The sequence below is a fragment of the Prionailurus viverrinus genome, chromosome B3 (assembly GCF_022837055.1).
Source record: "Prionailurus viverrinus isolate Anna chromosome B3, UM_Priviv_1.0, whole genome shotgun sequence".
In the NCBI taxonomy this organism is placed as follows: Eukaryota; Metazoa; Chordata; class Mammalia; order Carnivora; family Felidae; genus Prionailurus; species Prionailurus viverrinus.
In genome coordinates, this window is record NC_062566.1 from 51,017,592 (window position 1) to 51,030,308 (window position 12,717).

General features: G+C 36.7%; 1 protein-coding gene across 1 annotated transcript in view; it reads right to left on the reverse strand.

The window, feature by feature from the left end:
• Positions 1 to 12,717, reverse strand: part of SLC12A1 (solute carrier family 12 member 1) — a 101,458-nt gene that overhangs the window by 5,566 nt on the left and 83,175 nt on the right. The window contains exons 20-23 of the mRNA XM_047863020.1: positions 11,836 to 11,979; positions 8,891 to 9,022; positions 8,541 to 8,652; positions 6,602 to 6,688 (exon numbers count right to left, since the gene is read on the reverse strand). Coding sequence (XP_047718976.1) covers positions 6,602 to 6,688; positions 8,541 to 8,652; positions 8,891 to 9,022; positions 11,836 to 11,979 — 475 coding nt within the window. The remainder of the gene's footprint in view (positions 1 to 6,601; positions 6,689 to 8,540; positions 8,653 to 8,890; positions 9,023 to 11,835; positions 11,980 to 12,717) is intronic.

Here is a 12,717-nt window from a genome sequence, read left to right on the forward strand (position 1 = left end):
CACCTAACATCCCATTGACCACAGTAAGTGGCTCAGTGGCTCAAGCTGGTACAACCTGAATGGAACCCATGACCTGAGTTCGATGACTGAAGAAGAGACAAACCTTCTCTCCCACTGAACATAAATGAGCAAGTATGTAGACTGCTATTGGCTGTCATCCTGTTTTTATGAGCTAAATCAATTTGATTGATGATTTCATAACGGAAGGTGGGGTAGAGATTATGGAAGCGAATTAGTCCTTGATTGCAAAATTAACCTTCTAGATCAAACTTTGCCTGAAAGCCAAAAACATAGTTGGATTTTTCAGTTATGTTTGCAAATAATTTTCATTATTCAAGTCATTGTCAGTTTTCTTTTCCTGGTATTGAAACATGCTAAGTGACACAATAGGTTATAATGGGACTGTATTTGCCCATTTACTTTGTCTGAACTCTTAACGGTTCCTTGTCTATGTTCGTCTTTGACTTCATCCTAAGATTCATCCCTGAACTGGCCATTTTCCATCCTCCTAGCTAGGTGATGCAAAGGTGGCTCAAGATTTCTATTCTGATTCTCATTAAATCTGACTTTTCTTTTTAATTGACTCTAGAATAGGCCAAGATTTACATGCTATTGAATGTAAATGGCAATGAATTCAATTTTAAAAATTAACTTATACCTGCCCTGCCTTCCCCATCCTGTGCTTCACAATAACAAAGTTTAAAAATTTTTTAATTGCAAAAAAAATTTTCCCTAAGTTCATGTAAGCTTTCTTTTCTCAAATTAATATACCAGTTGTTTTGTGACCACTTTAGTAGCTTCAAACTAAATTATCCAGTTAATTGCTTCTACTTTCTCTTTAATTTCTGTATAAAGATTGTTGTCTTTTTGGCCTATGGCTTTTAATTCAGCATATTCAATAAAAAATTAATTTAACCACAAGAGATTTTCAGTTTCTCCAGGCTCAATTATTTTCTCATTAACTTTGCTTTTATACTCCCTTTCACCCTTGCCCAGTCATATTTATAATGTTTCTATGATCAAATATCTCCATCAAGACTTACTGATATTTTATGGGTAGCTGAAAGATTTATTAGAGGTAACTTAAGGCATTTAACATTAGCCTCCAACTTGGGAATCATTGACAAACTATTTTCGACATTGTGTGTCACCTGGTGACCAAAAAAAAGCCCAGTGATGGAGAAATGATTATTAACGGTAGATAGGGGCTGCCTAGTCAAGAAAAGCTGAAGTTGAGCTGGTGCCCTAAGCGTTGGGCCCTGGAACTAGGGCCGCATCAGCCCAGAGGAAGAGTCTTCTTCCTCTAATTGAGCCACTCAGAGGAGATGCCTTTTAAAAATTATCACAAACGCCTCAACAAAGTAGGTTTAGAGGGAACATGCCTCAACATAATAAAGGCCATAAGTGAAAAACCCACAGCTAATCATCAACAACTGTGAAAAACTGAAAGCTTTCCCTCTAAGATCAGGAACAAGACAAGGAGGTCCACTCTCACCACTTTTATTGAACATGGTACTAGAAGTCTTAGCCACAGCAATCAGACAAGGAAAAGGAATAAAAGGTGTCCAAATTGGTAAGGAAGAAGTAAACTTTCACTATTCGCAGATGACATACTACTATGTATCAAAAACCCTAAATATTCCACTAAAAAATTACTAGAACTGATAAATGAATTCAGTAAGATCACAGGATACAAAATCAATGTATTGAAATCCATTGCATTTCTATACACTAATAATAAAACAACAGAAAGAGAAATTAAGAAAGATATCCCATTTACAATTACACCAAAAATAATAAAATATCTAGGAATAAGTTCAACCAGGAGGTGAAAGACTTGTGCTCTGAAAACTATAAAACATTAATGAAAGAAATTGAAGATGACACAAACAAATGGGAAGATAATGCATGCTCATAGATTAGAAGAACAAATATTCTTAAAATGTCTATACTGCTCAGAGCAATCTCCAGATTTAATGCAATCTCTATCAAAATACCAACAGCATTTTCATAGAACTAGAACAAATAATCCTAAAATTTGTATGGAACCATGAAAGACTCCACATAGCCAAAACAATCGTGAAAAAAGGAAAACAAAAGAAAAAAGAAAAACAAAAAAAGAAAAAAGATATCTGGAGATATCACAATTCTAGACTTCAAGTTATACTATAAAACTATAGTAATCAAAACAGTATGGTACTAGCATAAAGACAGACACATAGATCAATGGAAGAAGATAAAAAACAAGGAACAAACCCATGATTATATGGTCAATTAATCTTCAACAAAGGAGGCAAGGGCATTCAATGGAAAAAAGACTCTCTCTTCAACAAATGATATTTGGAAAACTGGACAGCGGCATACAAGAGAATGAAACTAGACCATTTTCTTACATCATACACAAAAATAAACTCAAAATGGATTAGAGATGTATATGTGAGACCTGAAACCATAAAAACCCTAGAAGAGAGCAAGGCAGTGTGACAGTGGCCATAGCAATATTTTTCTATGTATGTCTCCTGAGCAAGGGAAATACAATCAAAAATAAACTATTGGAACTACATCAAAACAAAAACCTTCTGCAAAGTGAAGGAAACAATCAATAAAACTAAATGGCAACCTAATGAGTGGGAGAAGATATTTGTAAATGATATATCTGATAAACTGTTAGTATCCAAAATATATAAAGAACTTACACAACTCCACACCCAAAAAAGTAAATAATCCTGATGGGTGGAAGACATGAACAGACACGTCTCCAAAGAAGACATACAGATGTCCAACAGACACATGAAAAGATACTCAATATCACTCATCATCAGGGAAATGCAAACCAAAATTACAATGAGATATTACTTCATACCTATAAGAATGGCTAAAATAGAAAACACAAGAAAAAGTAACTGTGGTGAGAACGTGGAGAAAAAGGAACCCCGTGAAATGTTGGTGGGAATGAAAACTGGTGCGGTCACTCTGGAAAACAGTGACTTTTTTTTGAGGTTTCTCAAAAAGTTAAAAATAGAACTACACTGTTATCTAGCAATCATACCACTGGGTATTTTACCCAAAAAATACAAAAACACTAATTTGAAAGGACATATGCATCCCTATGTTGATTGCAGCATTATTTACAATAGCCAAATTATGGAAGCAGCCCAGTGTCCATCGACTGGTAGATGGATACAGAAGAGGTGTATATAGACACAATGGAATATTATTCAGCCAAAGTAAAGAATGAAATCTTGCCATCTGCAGCAACATGGATAGAGCTAGAGAGCATAATGCTCAGTGAAATAAGCCAGTCAGAGAAATATGAATACTATATGATTCCACTCCTATGTGGAATTTAAGAAACAAAACAAGCAAAAAAAGGAAAAAGAGAGAGAGAGACATACCAAGAAATTTACTCTTAACTATAAAGAACAACCTGATGATGATCAGAGGGGAGGTGGGTGGAAGATGGGTGAAATCGGCAAAGGAGACTAAGAGTACACTTATCATGATGAGCACTGAGTAATGTATAGAATTGTTGAATTACTACTTTGTATCCCTGAAACTAATATTACACTATTAACTACACTGGAATTAAAATAAAAAACTTAATAAAAAATTATCACAAAGTACCAGATGTGCTACCAGTGGCCATCTGTGAGATTTACTGAATGATCATTCTCTGTTTTAAAATAGGGTTACCTTTACATATTTGAATAGATTTGCCAACACCAGATACGTGACTGTTTTACAAAGCAATATGGCATCAGTTATGGTGGAAGACTGAAGAGAGGAGAATGGCACTTCCAGCACCCCTCTTCTTGGTGGTGTCTTGTCTTCACACCAGGTGACATTAGCTGCAAAGATTCTTTTACTCCAATATAAAATGGATTTTGTTTTTTGCATCTTCCTCAAGACATTGAAATATCAGAGAAAAAGATCTCCAAAATTGTGAAATCTAATTCATTTTTTTTTCCTGAGAAAGGGAAATAGATCTCTTCATTGTAGGATGGTGAGGATATTAGAAACACCGAATTAAAATGGAGTCTAAAATCAAATTTAAGATACCAGGACAAAAGCAAAAATGCCTGGTCCTTTGTTTCTTGCTACTCTCCATAATGTCTGCTGCCTAAAAAGAGAAAAAAAAACATGGCACAAAGTTCAGGGTTAGTAAAATACATTGCGTCTAGACTATGATGGGCACTCAAAGAATGGAAAGACATTAGTGGAAGAGGTACATTGACATTCTTCATGATAGGACAGATAAGACAGATATGCAGGGGGTGACCACAGCAGCTGGGCAGAGAGGAGCATGGAAGGGAAAGAAACAAGGACTTGAGTAGAGAAAACCAGATTGATGGGTATAGAGGCAAAGGATACAGGAACAAATTAATCAGTAAGCACAGACAGTCCTTAGCTACTGCTAAGACAAACAACAGCAAGAGGAATTTGGCTGCAAGAAGTAGATGACTAATTTGTGCCCAGCATTGAGCCAGGGCCTCTGGAAAATCCAAAGGCAGTAGGGTACACCGTGACTACCCTCCAGACAACAGTAAATGGCTCTATGCTTGCAGAGCTCTGGCAGGCTCTGGCCTGTTGCAAAGTAGCACATGCTAGGAAATCATTGTACCTGCTGTGTTATGAAATAGAATGCATTTCCACCAATTAGAGACACAAGATGAGCCTGTTTGATCACATCTCTGCAAATGCCAAGAGGTGATGACTTAGGAATTAAAATTCTTCAAATGAAGTGTGGGAGGTTACCAGAGATTACTACATGACAACCCAATTCATATCAGAAAGTTAATTACATTTACCAAGGAGAATTATAAACTTTGTTCTTAATTTTTCTTAAGTATTTAAAGCTGCAGAAATAGAGGAATACAAGGCATTGGTGGTATATATGATATGAAGACAGATTCCATGGTAATAACCAAAATGTAATCTGTTGATTATAGCTTTCTTATCACAATTAAAACATTTTGAGGGCGCCTGGGTGGCTCAGTCAGTTAAGAGTCAGACTCTTGGTTTCAGCTTCAGGTCATGATCTAGAGGATTGTGTGTTCAAGCCCCACGTTGGGCTCTGTGCTGGCAGTCTAGAGCCTGCTTGGGATTCTCTCTCCTTCTCTCTCTGCCCCTCCCCACTTCTCTCTCTTTTTTTTTCTCTCTCTCTCTCAAAATAAATAATTTTTTTTAAAAAAGGTATTTTGTAAAGCCACTTTAATTGATCCATAGCCTTAGAGGAATCATGAATACCCTCAAATAACACAAAGTTCAATGTTGTTGTTTAGTCAATAAGAATGCATCTTAAATCTAGATGTTTCTCCATTAGTTATTAAACTCATCTAGGATCAAAAGGAGGGAAGGGCAATAAGACTGGAGTGTGGAACTGCAACCCATCAAGAACTGCAGGCGAAGGGAGAAATGACTGATGGCCAACAGAAATGAGAAGAGGTCCAACAGGCCACCGAGAACCTAAGCTATACTGAGATCTTCGTTTCCCTTTGTAGTCTCAACCTTGAAGGACCACTCCATACGGAATCAAATGTGCTAAATTGCATCCAGATGTTGGGACGCCTGGGTGGCTCTGTCAGTTGAGCATCTGACTCTTGATTTTGGCTCATGTCTTGTTCTTGCAGTTTGCGGTTTTGAGCCCCACATCACTGCACTGAACTGAGCCTGCTTGGGATTCTCTCTCCCCTCTCTTTCTCTGCCCTTCCCCACGTGCATGGATGTGTGCTTTCAATCTCTCTCTCTCAAAATAAATAAACTTTAAAAAAATTTAAATTGTATCCAGATGTAATAGTAAATATGATTCTGGACTGTAAACAGTTGAAAATGCTTTATAATTGCTAAATTATCACTAGGTATTTTATTCAGTCTCAGCTTTAATTTCCAGGCAATTTTCTTACACCTCTGGGAATTCCTGTGAGAATCTAACCTACAAATTGTTTTCACATATATGGACTTGACACATTTAACAATTAACAAGGGTTAAAAAGATGTCATGATCTGAAGACATTTAAACAATTACTTCAATTTTGTCATTTAAAAATTTTGAAGCCAATACATTTCTTTGCCAGGCTTCAGTTTTAGAGGACCCCCCGCCTCGCCAAATTTCATAGCTTGACGTGTTGGGTCCCTAGTGCCTAAAAGTGAAAATGGCCATGGAGGGTGGGTTCTGTCATTGTGCCAAGAAGACTCAAGCTGTTTCTATCTTCTCTATCAGAGCTCCCCCTGCAGGATGCCCCACTAGGAATTTTAAATGATGAAAGCTTGCCCCTGACTGCTCAGTCCAAAAGAGTCTGAGCCCGTACTTCCTGCTATTTTGGCCACCACGGAAAGCAAGAACAGGAAGGGCAATTCTAAAATGCTAACTAACCTGTGTTTCAACAGCTCTCCCTCTCAAGCTCAACTTTACCATAAAACCTTTTCCTTCTGTTAGAATTTATTTGATAGCTCGGCATGATTATTTGAAGTCCTTTTTTATTATATCTTATTAGGCAGTCACTGCAGTGAATAGATAACATTTCTACCCCTTAATAATCAACACAAAAGAAAATGAGAGAGTACCAGGGGTAAACAATGGATCTTGTTAAATGTTTCATACCTCTCTTTGTTTGGCTTAATGTTGATGTCTCCAATGATATGGATATCTGCAAATTTTATCCTAAATTTGCTCAGAAGGGAAGCCATTCTGAAAACATAAAAGAGAAATACCCCATCACTGCATGTCTCGCTATTTTCAGTCAAAGAGGTTTGTGTTTAAGATACCACAAGCAGTCATGCCTTATTTCAGGTTCACTTTCACACAAAGGCTGTGGTCAGGGTTTGATTTTCATCACAGTGTATTAAATGTGGACCAAGCAATTCCACCAAAGACAGAGAAATTCATGTAGGTACAAACCCTGGAAACAGAAAATCCAACCCTGCATTCATGTTCTAGGTAAGAAAATATAGAGCTGTACATGCTTCCTTATCATTTTGGGGGAAAAAAAGAGGACAAGTTTTAACATTACTGGCTATTACCTTGCTGATCATTTTTATAGAGTTACTGACAATGTACTGAAAAACTAATAATTATGTCACATATATTGGAGGTTCTTTCCCTGGCAACTGGAATTTTTTATGTAATTTCAAAGTTACAGAAAAATTGCAAGGACAGCACAAAAAAAATCCCAGATCCACCAGCTGTTTATATCTTGCTCTATTTCACTGAACACTTTTTCTTCCTTATATATAGCTACCTCTATCTACAACCTTCTTTTCCTTCTTTCTTTCTTGCCTTCTATCCATCTGCCCACCTGCCCATCTGCCATTTAAAGTAAGCTGCAGCCATCAGGTCCCTTTCCCTCTAAACACTTGGGTGGGTATTTCCTAAGAATAAGAACATTCTCTTATACAAACCGAGTATAATTTTTGAAAGCAGGGCATTTAGCACTGATGCCATACTATCATCTAATCTACTGACCAATTTTAAATTTCATCACTTGTCCCAATAAGTTACTAAAGGCTTTAAGAAATAGAAATTATTATATAGAAATTGTTATAGCTATCATGTTACTTTCCATTTAAATATGACTCTCTTTAAGAGGAATTAAATCTATATATCTATGTCTGTCTATGTCTATGTCTATGTCTATGTCTGTATCTCTATCTCTCTATCTCTATCTCTATCTCTATCTCTATCTCTATCTCTCTATCTCTGTATCTATATAATATCCTTCCAGGACAGAGGAGAAAACATGAAAAATTACTGAATAAAAGCCTGTCATTATTTTGTGATTTCTGGAAGGCCTCAGGATGTAGTCCTACCATAAGGGAGCAAGGGCCACTCGAGGTCGCTCTTCAGATTTCCACCAGAGACCTTTGGATGCACCACATTCTCAATATCCTTGCTGCCTCCACAGCCACATGTCAGACCTCTGTGACTAAATTAATGACAAATCTGCGAATTTCCATGGTGGGCACTTATTTATTTTTTTAATTAAAGGAGTTTTCAACAGTTATTCATTTAAACTCTTTCAAACTACAGATGAGAAACTGGGGACCCAGATATGTACAGTGACTGTGACAAAATCTTGCAGCTCGTTGGTGGCAGAGCTGGGACAAGGATCGGGTTCAGTCCTTTAGTTCTATTTTAAGTGTACTGTGCTACAGTGACCACCACAAATCAAAAGGTTCGACCCCCCAGCCCCACCCCAAGGAAGCTATTGAACACAAATCCCTTCAGGCTTTTTGTTTCTTGGATACATTTACTAGTCAAACCAAAACAAACATTATACAAGATAATGATGCTCTCAATAAAGAATTGAGATGAGACTTCTGTGTCAAATTCCTTTTAAAAGCATTTGTGGCAGGGGATCAAGGGACATGAAGACAAAATGTATGCAATTTATTGACCAGAAAACCAAGTAGACACGAGGCTTATCGCGGTGGCTTTATCTTTAAATCTGTTGTGCCTCAAAAACACTTAAAGTTCTTAAAATTAAAGTATTGAAACAAAAAACATCCCAAGTGTTCTAACAAATGAGGGATGCGTTACTCACGCAATTTTTTCTTCTTCAATGCGGTTGATCTTCCCTCCAACATAGATCCTTAATTTACAGTCTTTCCATTTTTTTCTGAGAGTCAAGATATAGGGGATAAGGAGTGTTAACCCTGAAGAAAGAGTAAATTATGACAGAAAGTATAAGCATATCTCACTGAAAGAGAATGAATAGCCTTATATCTTTATTCATTCCCCCATTTGTTGCTCCTAAATAATTTAAAATCTCTGGGAAACACAGAAATATTATTCTTAAACTGATATCATTTTCATCTACCTTCCCATGCAGTTTGTTAAATTTATCAACACAGTAATTTTGCTCCCTAGTGTATATTCTGGAATTGTTTTTACCTCCGTCATCAAACAACCACCACACATCAATTGTGCCTTTTCCCTGTTTCTTTTTAAATTGGGTGCTGGCTTCCACTAGTTTCTGGTTGAACTCCCCCACGTGCATTGACTGGATTGTGCTCATGCTGCTGTCTGTAATGAAAGAAAAGTGGTATACCTATTGGTCTTTTGAAGAAAGAAACAAAATAACTTGCCAATAAATCTATTCAGGAAAATAGAGGAAGGGTCATGAATTTTAAGTGTTTTTATAGCTATAGGTAAACAGTGAGCTATGAGAAGGGGAGATAAAGGTCAAGTCCCACAGTAATTTAGGTTACCTTCAATAGTCCAACAAAATATGATATTGGTTTTATGATTACAGTTTTCATTATAAAACAGTAGATTATTTTCAAGTTCTTAGTAATCTCCAGGGTGGAATTTATTGTTTAGACAGGTAACGATGCTAAGTTATCTGATACAATAGACAAAAACCCCCGTTTTACAAAATTTCAGATATAACTCAATCATATTTCAAATTTACTTGAAACTAGAACATGTGGTGATTGGTTTTCTAGAGATAAGCAATAGAATCAGAACTATTTCTTCATTAGAGCATTCAATGAGTACAACTGGTATAAATTCCATGAATGTCTGCATTATGAAAGTGGCTAGGGACCAAATGCATCTTGACTCTATGACCCTTTGGACCTAATGTCAGCCTGGCTTGCTCTCTGTTTTCAAGGAGACTCCTGAAGCCAAGGAAAAGCCATGGAGCTCTATGAAAGAGATGAAAAAGCCAATACGGAAAGACAAAATTCCTTTACTGGAGTTATAGATAAGGATGCACATAAAGTACTTAAACATTTTTTTTTTTTTTGATGCTTTTTCCACCCTATCAAGGATACATTGAAAGTCTGCTAGGGAATGAGGCCAGTTTGAGCAGGACCCTCACTCCTATTTTCCAGTAGAGGTTTTTGTTGCTACACTGTATATATTATTTCTCATTTCCATGTCTTTTAAAGTTGTGACTTTATTGCTCTATTTCAAAGAGATGATGTCAGCCAAGTGCTTAGAGTAGGGCTGACAGCTGCTTCCGAGCTTCCTCTCTGATCTGAGAGGTTCTGAAGATGCTTTGTTCTGTCTTTTGCGGCATCCATGTTTTGGGCCTGTCAGTCCTGAAGCAATTATCTTACATTGCTTCTATCTCCCTAGGACTTCTGAGGGAGAAAGTAAATATCTTTACAAAATGGACCAAACTCTGCTCCCACTTACATGCAAATCAAAGCATCCAGGGGACTCACGCATTAGTGTCTGAAGGTAGGGTTTGTCCTGATCTAGAACTCAAAAGAGTTGTCAACCAGCGAAGGCCCAGAGCAGTGAAGGGGCCTACTTTAGAGCTACGTTTGAAATTTTAGGTGTTGGAAATAAAACATAACATCATTTTGCTTTTCTGAGCAATGAGACATGTTGACTTTCAGAAGAGTACCTCTTTGCCAAAAGATTTGTGATGCAGAAACAGGCTTCCAAAATAAATAATAAGTCCCTTCTCATTAATAAGAACATTGATGCTTCCCTCCTCTGCCATCAGCTAAAGAATAGTATTGGGCTATGACTTCTGAATTTTCCATTGCTTTTCGAGACGGTAACTAACATTGAAAGACTGAATGGTAGAGCAGATTCAATGAATAGTTAACATGTCTCATGAATAAACCAAATAATTGAAAAGGAAAGAAGATAGTTAGAATCTAGATGGTATTATTCTAATATTTACATTCTGAAAGTCCTGATGTACCTCCAGCTTTAGATTCAAACACATCATTTTCCTAGACAATGTCATGTTAAGGTACATAATATATAATAAGCTTTCCTATAGCCCATGGAATATTCCAGAAACCCGAGGGTACTTCCAGTATTTGAAGGGGGCAATGTTTATATTTTATGTTATAAATATGTTGTAAATATGTTGTAAATATATAAAAATATTGTATTACAGGTAAAATTTCATCCTTGGACTATAGTAGGAAAACAAGCAAACAGGTCCAAACTTTTTCCAGCGTATTAGAAGGCCTCATTGAAGAACCTCTTTGAAAGAGGTCAAACTAGCCTATAAGCCTGCTAAGGTGCAATATGGATCTTGCTATTTGATGTAAAAAACCTCCCAGAGAAATAATCTTTTCTGGGCCTCATACCAAGTGACTTCAGTTAAGTATAGGATTATTTGTGTACGTTAACATTATAATTTTCTACCAGCAGAGGTCGCTGTGGACCTCATTAAACTTAAACCCATGGTTTTTCTGGAAAGAAAGCAATTTCTTATTTACAAAAAAGTTATATATTTGAATCACCTATTTATAAATTTTACAAAAAGCTCTCATTCTGTGGTCTTTCGTTACTGGGGTGTATATTGGACATTCAGAGGTTGAGTATACCTCTCTGCTGAAATCTACAGGTAATTGGTATTAAGAAAGTTCCTAGTCCAGAATTCAGGTTTGTGATAAAGATAGCTGCCTTTTGAAACTAGGGATCTAGCTGGATCCCTCATTTACCTGTACTAGTTAATTTAAGTCTCCTTAAATGTCTGCAAGGTGTGTGTGTGTGTCTGTGTGCATGTGTACAGATAAACCCATTTGGGTATTCATTCTTAAATTTCTATCCCCTTTCCATTTTAACTAAGAAATGTCTATTTTATGGCACTCCAGTCTGCTTAAGCACTTCAGGACTCCCAAACCAAATATTATTATTTTAAAATTAAGTTTTTACACTTAGATGGTACAAAGGGCTTAATGTTATTGATAAATGACAACAATGTCTACATTTTATCTGTGCTATCGTCTTGAAAGAAATGTCTTTCAGTCCTGAGCTACACTCAATGCCCTCAACATCTTAGATGCTGACTTCTGACCCCTATAGATACTCAAGCAGTGGCTCATTTCATAATCTTTCTTGCAAATTTGGAAAGCACTTACCTTTCTTAGGCGTTGGCTTAGTGATGTTCAATTGGCTGGCTTTTTTAAACAAGCCTCGGATGCCTCCACTCCCTTCTTCACATTCGTTATCTTTGATAGTGGCTTCCAAAGCCAGCCGCTCCTGTTCCAATTTCTCTAATTCATCTAGTGAAAGAAGACAAAACTCACTTACTTAACTCAGTGACAAAGTTTCTAGGAGCCATCTCATAGACTATTTTAATATAAACGTGGTGGATATGCAATAAAATTAACATCATGTGATTTTTCCATATGATTATTAAAAGGTAATGCATATCAGCAAAGTATATTCAGAAAGTAATAACTAGCTTGGAAAAATATCTCTATGTGTTGTTATAATACATGAAATCACTGGGCTTTTTATTTGTGAAGGCAAGGGAGGCTATTTAATGACATCTTTATTCACTTCTGGCAAAAACCAAAATGCCAGATCCATTGTTCATAAGATCTTGTACACTGTTTGCCACTGATTTACTGACCTAAACTACTGTGTCAGATATTTTACAAGTAGAGGTGACAAAATTACCAAAGTATACTGGTATATATCAGGCACCCAACAATGCCTCCTGAACTGCAATGTAAAACTAGACAGCAAGAAGTAAGGAAAGGTAACCAAACTTTATAAAGGCTTAAATAAGCTCCGAATAGAAATTACAGTGAAAAATATCCACTAACAATTCTTTCTGATAGGCAAAATACTTTCTGGAATGAGTGACCAAAGGGAAAGAAAGAAAAGCTGAGGTTTCTGTGTGCCTGTCCGAGTTCAAATTGCTAAGAAGGGTCTCACAACACTCGAGTCTGGAACAAGAGTCAAGCTGTGCAGCCTCCTGTCCAGGGCTTAGACCCAGTTTCCAAGCTTTGATG